Genomic DNA, 13,435 nt, shown 5'->3' with positions numbered 1-13,435 from the left:
CTCAGCCTTGGGATCTGTCTGCTGACTCGCAGCAGTTAGCGTAAGGGTTAAAGAAGAAAACCAGCTAGAGAATCCATCTTTGATGTTATTTATATGTCAACAAGGAGGAATGAGACTCCTCTTCTTGTATCTTATGATGGACTTTACGTTAGAGGAAGATTTTATTCTATAGCAAGGACCTGCCTTTCCTTTGACACTCTCAGCATGTAGTGTTACTGGTAGAGCAGTAGAAGTTGGCTGTTGCTAGGGCTGTTGTTGTTGAGAGCACAGTACTCAGAAAGGTGCAAAAAAAACCGGTGTAATACCGAGTGTGCAAACCTTTGTTTTCCCCTTGCTCTGCTCTGGTATGGCACATGCCTGCCTGCACTGTGCACACACTAAGCCTGGAGGCTGCAGGAGCAGTCTATGCAACTGCCTGCTGATGCAGAGCTGGGGACACCCTGGCTTCTCGGCTGGCTCCAGCTGCACGTGGATGCAAAGGAATTTCCTCATCCTCCATCTGCTGTTTAGCAAAGTTCACAAAAACCTGTGTGAGGAAAGCAGAAAATGTCACCATGTCTTCAACTGAGAGGAGTTAGTGGAATGACTGCTCTGCAGGAAACAGACAGAAAGGGCAATCCACAGACATCAACTGAACTGAGACACTGCATTATCAGCTGAGATCATGAGTTCCTTCTTTATTTTCATAAACTTCCTTGCAACTTCCTTCCTTTGGATGCACTTGCTTGCAAGTAAAATCCTACTTTTTCTTAAGGAGGAAATGGCTTCAGCCAGGTTTGCATGGTTTGCACAGCACGAATTTGGTTGTGATAGGAAAGAGGAGACAGAGTATTTTAGTAGGAAGCTGAAAGGCAGCCAGGAATGCCTCTCTAGCAATCCCACCAAAAGCAGCTTTACATATGTGGACCCTTTGTTACTTAGGAGAGCAGAGAGATGGGGCCAATACTCTCTGGCAAGTGCGTGTTTTCAAAACATCCAATAGACTTCCTAGGTTTTGTGTGTCTAATTGCTTCTCACAGTATCTTTGACAAAACACAGTCCAAACCTCTTATTTAGAATAAAATGCTATTCTCAGCTCAGTTTCATTCCAAATTGCTGACCTTGCTTAGACTGCTCCTCCTGAAGGAATGGGTTGTGTGAATTCTGTCATATGGGAAATGCTGTCTTACCAGCTTTCACAGGGCACCTATTTACACAGGGAATAAGTTACTGATTCATACTGATACACCCTCCTTGATGAGAGGCCTGGGAATCTTTCCTGAGAAAGAGGTGTGAGATAATTCTCTAAACAATTTGGTCCTTCAGTTATTTGGATACATCCCCATTATGTTGCCTAATTCTCACCAGACAAGCTTTGTCTGTTTTTACTTTTACTTGATGTTTTACTTTTTACTCACCTGATCTAATGTTGTTTGAGACACAGAATATTCTTCAATATGCAAATTTTCCTTATTGGAGATTATTAATCGAAAAATCTTAGCCAGAGAGGAAGAGCAAATCTGATACTGCAGCATGTTGTAGTGTTTTTCTCTCTGGAAACTCCCTGGGAAGTTGATGCGTATGAATTTCTCAGCAGGAGCAGGATCTGGAGGCAGCCCAGACTTTGGAGCTTTGATTTTCAGAGTGACAATGTAGCCATCTCCAAACCTGGGAAGGACAAGTGGATTTAGGAAATGGGTGAAGAGGTTGTTTCATCATTCAGGAAGGAAATTACTTTTCTGCAGCTAGGAAAACAATAGCAGTATCTGAAAGATATTGCATAAGACCCAGCTTTTTAGGAAGTCCCTGTATTTGCCTTGCAGAAGTGGTATGTAGCATAATAGACTTGGAATGAGATCTGGTCAGATTGTCTAATATACAACAGAGCTGCACCCCGAAATAGGTGTGGTTAACCATTGAATTGCTTATATTAAGAATAGTACATGCCACATACACTAAATTTTCCCATTGAAAATCACTATAAAAATATTCTACTTACTTGTATTTTAGCTCCTGAATTGTGCCTAGGCATTTGAAGGTACCTTGTACCATGATGGCTAAACGAGTACAGAGGGCTTCACATTCTTCCATACTTTCAAAACAGAGAAGAGATATTTGAGATAAAAGCCAACAGATGTACTTCAGCTGCTTTCAGAGTCTGAGTTTGAACTGTTTTTACCTGTGTGAGGTTAGTACCACCGCTCGCCCATCTCTGAGCACACCAACAATAGAGTCCCACAGGAGGCGCCGGGACTGAGGGTCCATCCCCGTGGTCGGTTCATCCTGTAATGGAAATGTTAAGGCAATCAGAGTCAGATAAAACAGGGAAAATCTATTTAGAATCAGGTCATTGTTTGGACCATAGTGTGTGATTGTTTCTCTACAGTAATCTGTGCCTTGAGAAAGCACATAGTCCTTGAGAAGCATAGGAGTGAGTGGGTACCAATGGATTCCCTGGCACAAAGCAGAAAGGAAACAAGACCATGGGCTGCAGGTAGGAATACAGAGCTGTCTGTGTGGGGCACAGCTACCGGGAAGGGATTGCCTTTTCTGGGCAACAGTGAGCTCTCACCAGGTTGTCTGACTTGCATAAACATATAGGACATTGTTCAGTTCAAGAAATCTGTGAAGTCATTCTGATTTACACTACCTAAGGATTTGATCCTACATAAGTCAGCTAACCCAGTAAGTAACAAAAAACGTAAACAAAATTAGGATAGAAAATTTTTCATTGAACATCTTGTCTTAAGAAATTATGAGAAAACATTTTATCTGACTCTTTACTACAGGCAGAATACATGTAAAGGCATATTAAATGGTACAAGGAACTAGGCTACTAATATGTATTAAAAAACTTCACAAAGTAAAAGTGAGTGTGTCTAAAAGTCACAGACATACAAATTAAGGTGGTAGAATATAATCTAAATAAAGAATTTCTGTAGTAATTTCATGCTGAATTTCCCTTTAGATATGCAAGGATCTAATAACTTATTTTATTTGGCAAGAACTACATTTCAGCATTTTTATAGTTTAGTATAAATTTGTATAATTTATTCCAAAGATATTAAAGGCTGTAAAGGCTGAAAAAGGGTAGGCATATTCCTTTGTTGTACTAGATAAAGCAGCTGGATGGATATGTTGGAAGATCATCTTTTACATCACTGGCTACACTTTGACAAGAAAAGGCAGACTGAAACTGAACAACAGTTTAAATTCAGATTTTTCTGGATTATAGACTTTATCTCAACACATTCTTTTTTGAAGATATTTCTTTTATAATCACTTGGGGTCCATTAGAAATATAGTTACACATCCCAGACTACATCTGAAATTAATTCAAAATTTCATTGAAATAGCTGTAAGTTGAGGGCAGAAAGGAACTTTCAATGACTTTGTAGCTCTTTAGCATGTAGTGTTATGAGATGTAATATTGAACTGGCCAGGGCTGTGTTTCCATGACACTTACTAGCAAGATGAGTGGTGGGCAGCCTATCAGGGCAATGGCAGTGGAGAGCTTGCGCTTGTTGCCACCACTGTAGGTCCCTGCCAGGTGGTCTGCGTACATAGGGAGTCCCAGCTTCTGGATGCCCCATTCAGCAACCTGTGAGAAAAACCATCTGTTTCACACGGCAGTAACTGCAGAACAGACAGGATTGCTGATACATTTCGGGTAGAAACATGACAGTCCCCTGGGATTTAGCACATTCATTTTGGAACTGGGCCAGGGAAGTAAAAAGTATTTATGATGATGATGAGAGGCGTTCTAACTAGGTGAGGGAAAGCCATAAAGCAGCCTCAGCTGTAGACTTCCATGTGTGCAAGAATTTAAATTATTTTCTTCTGGGATCTTCTTCATGTTTTCTTCCTTATACATACACAACTTTAAAGGCAAGAGCAAAACAGCAACCAGTGCCATTCTGAACCACAACAGTTGTATCTTTAGCCTTCCACTGTTGGTGCCACAGATTTGCAACTACCATTAATACCTGGGAACCTGCATTTGATAGCGTGGTCTTGTTACTCAACTGTCCAAATGACAGGAACCACATCCAGGACTTCAATACACAGAATAATGAGCACACTTTGGAAATTCTGGCTCTTAGCATGTTAAAAGCGCCATTAATCATCACAAATATCACTGTAATTATGAAAAGAAAGAGTGCTTTACCCTCTCGATTTCTTCTGCTGGAACCCCCCGCAAGCGTGCATATAAATACAGGTGTTCTCGTCCTGTGAGCAGGTCATCAATGGCATCAAACTGAGGGCAGTATCCCATGTTTTGATGGACATCAGAAATGTGGGTCAATATACTGGAGAAACAAAGAAAAGAGTTGTAGTTCTGCAATACTAGCTCTAAGACAGCGAAGAAAACTTTGAATAAAATCCTTATTTTCTGGGGCAACAACTCTTGTAAGAGGAGAATTAATTCTTCCTGATAAAACATGCTACGAAAATATCTGTCTGTTCATAAGAGCAAGGAGTATATCGTTGTCTTAAGTCAGCTCAGTCCTGGTTAAGAGTGTAAGCCTGTTTTCCCTTACCCATTTTTTTGTTATAGACTAACTTAACGAGAAGTTCTTTAAACAGCCACTTAGGCTTATTTATTTATTTTTTAAACAGTGTTTATATCTAGAAAAAAAAGAAGCAGTTATTTCAGCTCAAAAAATGGTCACTAGCAACAGACAGGCAGGACACAAGGCCAACACATCAATGGTAGTAGGAAAAGTACAAGATCACAGAATGGGTGTGGTTGGAAGGGGGCTCTGGAGGTTATCTTGTCCACTGACCCTGCCTGGGCAGAGTCACCTAGAACAGGCTGAGCAGGACCATGTCCTGGCAACAAAAGAGTTATTGTTCAGTCACAACAATGGACAAATAATCAAATCCCAACTACACCTAACAAGCCAAGGCACACAACCTGGAAGTAAACCAACATAAGTGCATACTAGATCACACTGTAATAACTTATGACATTATGCCAGCACTGTGTAAACAATGATGTTGGAAACAGCCAGAGAAAAATCCCAAAGCTCAGATCAAAGGACTCTGTTGGAGGGATTATCTTACGTTTGGGAGCTCTTGCCACTAGATATGATTGCCTTGTCCCACTGTGAGCATTACTAAAACTTACCCACAGATTTTACAAGTGTTAAAGGTATCAAATGCAATTGTATGTTACTTGTGATCTCAGTGCCATAGAGCTGCTGGATCACTGAGAGTGTGATCTGGACAGTTCTATGCTGGTAAATGGAGTGTCATAGGGTTTTTTTTAAGGTACTTACCTACTGCCAGCCACTATAGCATCTCCAGATGTCACATCAGTATCTCCAGTCAGCATTTTGAATGTTGTTGTTTTGCCAGCACCATTCACTCCCAAAAGGCCAAAGCACTAAATTGCAAAATTTATCATATTCTTTAATATTTCCAACTTGTAAATCAGTGGGGGCGTAAAATCTGAACTGATCCATGGAATGTAATCCAGTGTTATTGAACAACCTACCTCTCCGGGACGGATGCCAACACAGAGTCTGTCCACTGCAGGCTTGCGTCGACCTGCATAAATCTATATTGATGGGGGGAGGAAAAAAAAAAGGGAAGTTCCTATTTCAAGACATCTACAGAAATTAAAATCATCAGAATTTTTAGTTTAGTTTAATGCTATTGGGATGAGGCAACTTTAGAACTGAGACATGAGTAAATTTTTTTTTTCACTCTTCTCAAAATATTACCTTGGTCAGTTCTTGTAATTGTAAGATATCTGTTTTGTTTCCTCCATTCATAATTCTTTTTCTTTCTTCTGCAACATCTTCATCTTCATTAATAATAGGTGATATGGTAGTCTCAGCAAACCTAGAAAAACCCAAGATACTGGGTTGTCCTGGGTTCAGTTAGAATAACAGTGTAAAACAATGGCTAATCTGCTGCCAAAAATGTGACTGGTGGAATCAGTGGAGCTTAAACTTCACAATTGGCTGGAGTAGTCCTGCTATTGGGAGAAGCCCTGACCTTTAAAGTTAATCTCTAGATACTAAAAAGGAGGAAATGGCTTGCTCAAAAGAACATGCCTTGTCAGTCACTGATATGAGAATAACCTGCCCCTTAGCCACAGCTTTCACTATTTGGCTACTCTAGTAGCAAGTGATGGTCCTTAGAAATAGAAGTTTTGAGTAGATCTCTCAACAAGGCAGTATTTTTATAACTGCACCAATTAGTACTCTTGTTGGCAATCTTGAACAGAAGTGAATGACCCACTCACAGTTGGTAGGTAGCTCTTTTCATCAAGGGAGAGGCACATTTGTAAAGCAGAGACGGGAATTTCACAACAGTGTCCAGGATACAGCTGTCCTGTGCCACAGACTAGAATTGCTGTCTTGGGATGCCAGGCTAGTAGCTCATAGTACTAGCTAGTACCTCGCCTGACTGAGAATACTACAAACTTTCCAGGTAATTTTATAATCTCACTACTACAGTGTTGTCTTCAATTAAAAAAAATTACATTAAAATCTTAATTCAATAAAACTAATTTCTTTAATAAAATATTCTTAAATCCTCTTAAGATAATGCAGATTTGTAAATGCTTTCTTGGATCAGGATATCAATAAATTAAGGTAAGATTGGGTAAGTAAATAGAGAACAAAAAAATCCACAAATTTAGAGAAAAATTAAGAACAAAAAGAAGAAAGAAGGAACATAGAGAATAACAAAGATAGTAATCTTTTTAATAAGGAACATTAATAGAACTTCTAGACATACCATCTTGTGGAGAACAAACGGTGATGCATAAAGAGATTCAGAAAGAAGAACACAACTCCTTGAAGAGCCATGGCAACCAGGTTCTTTCCAACAAAGTCCCACTGAAAGGGATCAGAAATATGCTCCTCACCTTTGGAGGAAGAGCACCAAAAGGGAATGTGAAATACTGCTGAAAAACCCCACTACTCCTCAGAACAAAAAGCATAATCATAGTGAATTACTGTACTTTATTTGCTCATGATCAAGCAATAGTTTTAATTTTCCAGTCTTATAAAAAGTCTTAACAAAATGCCTTCCAAGCTCAGCTGCTGCATAGGAGTAAAAATAATCTCTCTGAATACACACTAATTTGGATATTACACAAAACTTGCATGGATTATGTGAAAAGACACACATTTGCTGAATTAAAACAGATGAGTTCTGTCATAGGACCATTCTTTTAATAACTTGTCTGATATCAAAGACAAACATATCCCAAGAGAATGCATTTGAAGAACAACAGTCACTTTAAACATTAGCTGAGGTATTCAAATGAAATGAAAAAAACCCCACATCCTCCTGAGGTAATTTAGGGTCTTCCAATCAAAGGATAAAAAGACACCAGAGTCTGACACTGAAAAAATGGCTTCATTTCCAATGCAGACTACTGGTTGGGCCACAGAGTTCTGGCAGCACTACCAGAAGCTGTGATTCCTTCAGAGAAGGTGAACTTTCATACTTCTCATCCATCTGATGAAGGAAAAGGTGAAAAATCTCCTCTTTTCTGAGTTAATCCTTCCAAACATCTCATCCAAGGTCAAGACATGTGACACTGCCATATCTTTTTCTTATTGGCTTTACTTACCAAACCTTGCATATACTTCAGTCACAGCTTGGTTCATGGCCAAGTCGATGAGTCCACGGCCCAAACAAAAATGTGGGAGGACAAGCAGTACATTTTTCAATGTTTTATTAAACTTCAGCAAGGACTGTAAGAAAGAGAAACACCATAAGCTGTTTAAACCAGACCTGTTTAAAAAAACATAGCAATATAATTGAAAAGTTCTTTGTCGTGCCAGAGAAACTGGATGTTCTGTTTTCTTAAGAGAGAAAACAGACTATTTAAAATAATAAATTCAACTAATATCTCTAATATTTGCCTGTGATGGTATTTGGTGACTGATTTCTCCCAGTCCTTAACTCATGAAGCCTTCATTATATTTCTCTCCCCTGTCCAGGAGTAGAGAGGAGCGAGACAGAGGCTTTGGAGGTGCCTGGCATCCAGCAAAATTACAAAACATTACTTACTGGATTATTTTCAAATAATTCCAGGATAAATGTAATGGCACTGCTGTTGATTCCCACAAAGAGATTAATGCAAGACAATGCAACATAAGCAGTGCTGGGGATACTGAAGAAAGAAGAAGCAGGGTACATCATGGGAATTACTGCCCATCTGCCATGCAAGAAACAGAAAAAAATTATGATAAATCCTCAGTATTCTCATGTCAGTTGGCCTAAAGAAAACACAAAGTTAAGCTTTCTTCCCATCTCAAGTATAACAAAATGGTGTAACCAACTCCCAACCCACCACAGTATTTTCTCCCTGGTTACTACATAAGATTTTTTTCTGCTTAGTCATTTTTTGCTATTAAAATGCAGGGCGTAAGACATTGCTGAAACTGAGAAAGCTTAATGCTAGCAAGGTTGCTATCACCCCAGGTATCTTTGCACATTTAAGTGAATTGTACACCAAGAAGAAACAAAGAAATGTTGAATGCTGAAAGACTGTGAATGCAGCAAATGAACAACCACTAAATTCCTACACAAAGTACAAGGAAGAAATCAGCAAACTGAACAAATATATTTTCCTGTACAGGTCACATCTGATGCTTAAAAATGCAAGGCAGGCAGTGACAAAAGAATCTCTTTTGCAGCATGTAGCCAGACAGAGTATGTAAATATCCCATAGAAGAATCTAGTTTTAACCTGTCTTGGATCCACCCAGTTCTATTCTTCAAAGCTGGGTTCCACTAAGTCCTGAGCTCAGCAACATGAAATAATTTCCATGTGAAATACAGGGCCCACCTGCAGCAATAACCTTGGGCACTCACCCATAGAGGAGCAGCAAGGCAACGAGCACAGGGAGATTGGTTGGGGAGGCGTATGCTTTCTTCTTGAATCCAGCAAATATAGCCACAACCATCCCAGCACTCAGTGAATAATTCACCTGCCACAGCACAGGGGGAAGAATGTGTGAGTCCTGAGAAGGGCTGCAAACATATCCAGATCCTACACATCATTCCAAAAGGAGCTTATATTGAGGAACATCAGAATTTGAGTTAGACTAGTCACGCTGAATTTTTTGGATCAACAGGTCCCTGGAAATGAGGGGCCTTAGTACTAAACATATTCCTAAGACATCTTTTATCAGACTGATCATCAAAAATATAACATATATTGTTGTTTCATAGATTATGATTTGTGAATTCATTATTTCATAGTCTGGCTGCCAGGCTTCCCCAAAAAAGTGGCCATGCAAGGGAAGTAGAGTTTCTAGTGATGCAAACAAAGGCTGTGTAAGGATGGCAGAGCTAGTCACTTGAGCCACATTCCTGAGAAGAGGCCAAAGTGAGTATGCTTGCCCACTGCTCCCTTACTCTGTTCAGTACTAGCAGCACTACTCTGCTGCAATGCATGGAATTCCCCATGCAGCATGGAAGGCAGCATTTCTCTGAACTGCTAACATCACTTCATGCCTTTGCATCATGCTGTCAAGGGCAATAGCCAAGCAGAATTCCTGTCAAGGAAGCGGCTGTGAACAGCAGGGAACAAGAACTCTGGGACCTGCTTCTTTCCCTCATTTACTAAAATAATGCTTTGTTTTCTCTTCTCCTGGGAGAACACCTTCCAAATCCTGAAGAGTTCTGGGCTTTTCAATTATTGATTTTCTTCTAAAGTTTTTCAATTCCATGTTCATGCCTTTCTTACTGCATAATTCCTTGGCCACTTTCTTGCTTGCAAAGGCATGGCCAGAGAACCAGCCCTTGTTATGCCAAAGAATTTTCTTTTATGAAAAAGTGGCTGGAGGGAAGCTGAGCCCTGTCTAAGCAAGTCTTCACCTGTGGTATAAGTCTTTTTGGAATCACACTGACTATGATACAGTGACCTAAATGAAAATGTCATTTTAGACACACTAGAGTATTTCATCAGGCCTCTAGATACTGTTCCAGCAGGCTGTCAATCTTTCCCACTTAGGTTTCTTGAACATCTTAAAATATGTTTTGGGTCTTCTAGAGGACAGGAGCAACCAGGCAATGAGGCTTTTCCCTGCTGTAGTAAGTTGTACTTCATTATATATATTCAATTGTAACGGCTAGAAATCTTAGGAGTATAAAAAATACTGCTTCATTAGGTGACTGAATTGTGCACCTGAATTAATTTCTACATCTGTAATTGGTTCAGAGGCCAGATCCTTAGCATGGTCTCTGAGAAACACTTCAGAGAAATGAATGCTTTGCAATGCTTAGAATCACCTTCACTTGATTCACTGATTTGCCCTCAGCTCATGCACACCCAGGGTAAACAGGGGCTGTCAGTCAGACCTGCAGTTACTTACTATGTCCCACATGAAGTTAGTTAGCCAGTAGGTAACAGGGCTCACACCACTGACAAACTGGAGATGTTTGGCTTTTGTTACACGTTCTTGGATCAGGTATAAAACAAAACTGGCTGGTATAAAGGACATGGCAAAAATCACACAAATGGCAACAACAGCATCCACTGAAGTGGTCAGTCTACAACAGAGCACAAGAAGGTAGTGTGAGCAAGGGAATGGATGCAATGCAACACTATATTAGCATTTGGGGACTCTGGAGGGTGCTCTAAGATCTAGAAGTAGCAAGGCTGTTTTTTAAGTAGAAGACTTCTCCAGTTTCAAAATGTGCTAGTGTATTTTTCCAACATGTTTTGAGGACTGTAGCTAACAAATATGGCACCACTCCCTGATCTTTTGCTTGCTTTATATTTTTCAGTTTGATAGCTTTTCCTGTGCGGGACATCCCAAACTAGACATTTAGGCACAATAGCCAAAGTGCTCTGGAAGCAGAGAAAAGAGAAACTTAAAAAGGCAAGTTGGAGACAGTGAGATGAAGCACAGTTTTTGCCTTTGTGCTATAATGCAAAGTTTTTGGTTTCGTTGAATTAGGAACTTAATAGGAGAGTGGAAAATCTTGTCTTTTAAGGGATGTCTTTTTCAAGGAATTATGACTTTCAGATTTGGGAATGCACCAACCCTACTACATGCCATTGAAAAATCCACCTGCATGCTGTCCTGGGCACCAAGAGAGTGGGCTGTTAACTACTTGACCTGTAGTCAATTATGGACAAGTTCTCATTCCATTTTTTAATATGTGTTTTATTTCAGAAGTAAATGTATTGGATTTGGAGCATGAACAAAAATTTCAGAATCTTCATGCTTAGGAATCAATAGAAACATGCAATAATGTATATCCAATGGTCATAGCTCCTGTGTGGGATGGGAATGAAATCTCATGTGAATGTAACGAGACATGAATAGATTCTTGCTTAGAATAAAACTTCAGGGAAGGGCCTGCCCATTCTGTCAATTGAACTTTCTCCTCAGTGTGTGAGCATGCTGGAAGTTGCAAGTTGCCAGGAGAGGGGTGGTAAAAGCCAGAAGCAGAGCACAAGCACAAGCAAACTTACACAGTGACTTCAGAGAGTTGCTCCTTGGTGAGGTTCAGAGGATGGTTTATAGCAGTGATCCCATGTTCCTCAGGGTCTTGGCCAGTCCTCAGGTTAGCTCTGAGGATTGCATTATTGGCTACATTGAGGAAACTAACCATAGCATGCCAGCCTTTATTGTTAAACCACACCTAAAGGAGCCAGAAATCACAGATTAATTTGTCAGTTACTGTCTTCACTGAACTACAGGAGAAAATTTGGCTGCCTTTTATCTGCTTTGGTGAGCATTGTTAGCAGGGGTGAATCCAGCATCAGGAATACATAGTTCCCAGGCACAGTCCTGCAGGAGGAGCTCACATACTATGCTTTTAAAAGCATTGGACAACTACTGTCAGGGGATTTTACAGAAGCACATTTAAAGATTTAGTGTACCACTCAAAGTATTTAGGACAGCAAGCAGTACTAAGAACATGATTTTAAAGAATCTCACATATGAAATATTATAAATAAGAATTACCTACATTATGGGATATAGTATTAATACAATTTCTAAAGTATAGCATTTCAACTCTTCTTGCATCTGGGAATACCACCAGCAATATTCTCATAATTTGAAGTCTATGTCAAGAAAGACTGTGAGGTAGCAGACTAATGCCAGCAAATACCTTAATATTATCTTCTGTTTCCATGTATTTAAGGAAATTAGGCATTTCTTTAGCAGCAGCCAGTGAAGCTGGTCCCTAAAACAAAACGAAAAAGCTAAATGCTGCAGTAACCATGCTTTAATAAGGGGACAAAACGCAACCAAACAAAATTAAAAGTCTTGCTTACTCCTGTCACATTCATCATTCGGCCAAGATCGCTTAAAAAATTGACAATTTGATCTCCAGAAACATGAAGGACTGGAAGCCTTCCTCCTATAGAGATTCCTCCATATCTAGTAAAGAGAAACATATCATCAATAATTCATACTACACACCCATAACTGTATGTTAATGGAAAAACAAAACACTTAAAAAAGACCCCCACTTAATGCAAGTTTAATTTCTATACATCAAATATTTAATATATAACAATTTCTACTCTTTTTTTAACAATTTGTACTAGGTCTTTTTAGGGCCTACAAATAATAGAAGCTCTGTAAGTTTCTGAGAGGCTGATGCCAGGATCCTAAGAAAATTATTTAGAGAGAATATTTGGAGAAAACAAAACAGTGATTTCTACAAAACAAAATCTTTATATCAAGGTAATTGCTATATAATGGTTTAGACAGCATGGAGGACTAAGGACAGCACAGACCTCAGCTGAAATTTCAGATGCTCTGAGAGGAGCAGATATTCACCAATGTCAGTACCAGCCAGTACATAATTATAGATACTACTGTACAAGAGGAACTGAAGTCTAATCCCATATAAAGCAATGCTTGCACATGAAGCAGAAATTCTGTGAAGAAAGGCAGTCATCCAGCTGCTATCTTTGAAGGGAAATCCTACCACTGGTGAAAAATGAAATAAGTATGTGCTTCAGGCTAACCAGTTTCTTTCAAAGCTTAGTAACTGCAGAGTAGATACCACACACCGGGGTTAGCTGCTGTCTCTGCCTAAAGAAGAGAACTAGTGGAATCTGGTTTCTAACTTCTGCTCATGTACAGAGCAGAGAGTTGTGGTTGTTACTTCTGTATTTGATAGGCTGGTGGCTAGGTTTCATCCCACTCAGGTCCCTTCTTTGGAGGGTTTATATTTTTTCTGTGGCACTAAAAAAGCTGTGTCACAGCAGTAGCACAGTATACTGTATTATTGTATCGAACCTTTTCACCACACGGTGCCCATTGGTTTGACTCCTGTAGGTAATAAAGCTCTGATAGCTCCATTGTGAGCCTCTTGCCTTCATCTCCTGCAGGGAGTTCAAACTAATACAATCTCTTGTCTTTATAAGACCCTTCCTGATCCCCAGCCTATTTCCCACTGAAGCCATGTCTTTGTTTTACAATTTCTGCCACAATTCCCCTTGTCCATTT

The 13,435-nt window shown here is 39.7% G+C and overlaps 1 protein-coding gene across 1 annotated transcript in view; it reads right to left on the bottom strand.

Moving 5' to 3' along the window:
• Positions 1-403: 403 nt before the first annotated feature.
• ABCA4 (ATP binding cassette subfamily A member 4) overlaps positions 404-13,435 on the bottom strand; it is a 60,309-nt gene continuing 47,277 nt past the window's right edge. The window contains exons 33-49 of the mRNA XM_059477983.1: positions 12,250-12,355; positions 12,084-12,158; positions 11,440-11,609; positions 10,331-10,508; positions 8,826-8,941; positions 8,020-8,167; positions 7,577-7,700; positions 6,733-6,862; positions 5,709-5,829; positions 5,480-5,542; positions 5,262-5,368; positions 4,148-4,289; positions 3,446-3,580; positions 2,159-2,262; positions 1,979-2,071; positions 1,398-1,647; positions 404-526 (exon numbers count right to left, since the gene is read on the bottom strand). Of these exons, the coding sequence (XP_059333966.1) occupies positions 404-526; positions 1,398-1,647; positions 1,979-2,071; positions 2,159-2,262; positions 3,446-3,580; positions 4,148-4,289; positions 5,262-5,368; positions 5,480-5,542; positions 5,709-5,829; positions 6,733-6,862; positions 7,577-7,700; positions 8,020-8,167; positions 8,826-8,941; positions 10,331-10,508; positions 11,440-11,609; positions 12,084-12,158; positions 12,250-12,355 (2,185 nt within the window). The remainder of the gene's footprint in view (positions 527-1,397; positions 1,648-1,978; positions 2,072-2,158; positions 2,263-3,445; positions 3,581-4,147; positions 4,290-5,261; positions 5,369-5,479; positions 5,543-5,708; positions 5,830-6,732; positions 6,863-7,576; positions 7,701-8,019; positions 8,168-8,825; positions 8,942-10,330; positions 10,509-11,439; positions 11,610-12,083; positions 12,159-12,249; positions 12,356-13,435) is intronic.

This window comes from Ammospiza nelsoni, chromosome 9 (assembly GCF_027579445.1).
Source record: "Ammospiza nelsoni isolate bAmmNel1 chromosome 9, bAmmNel1.pri, whole genome shotgun sequence".
Classification (NCBI taxonomy): domain Eukaryota; kingdom Metazoa; phylum Chordata; class Aves; order Passeriformes; family Passerellidae; genus Ammospiza; species Ammospiza nelsoni.
The sequence above is the reverse complement of the archived record's forward strand: the minus strand, read 5'-3'. Positions and strand labels throughout refer to the sequence as shown.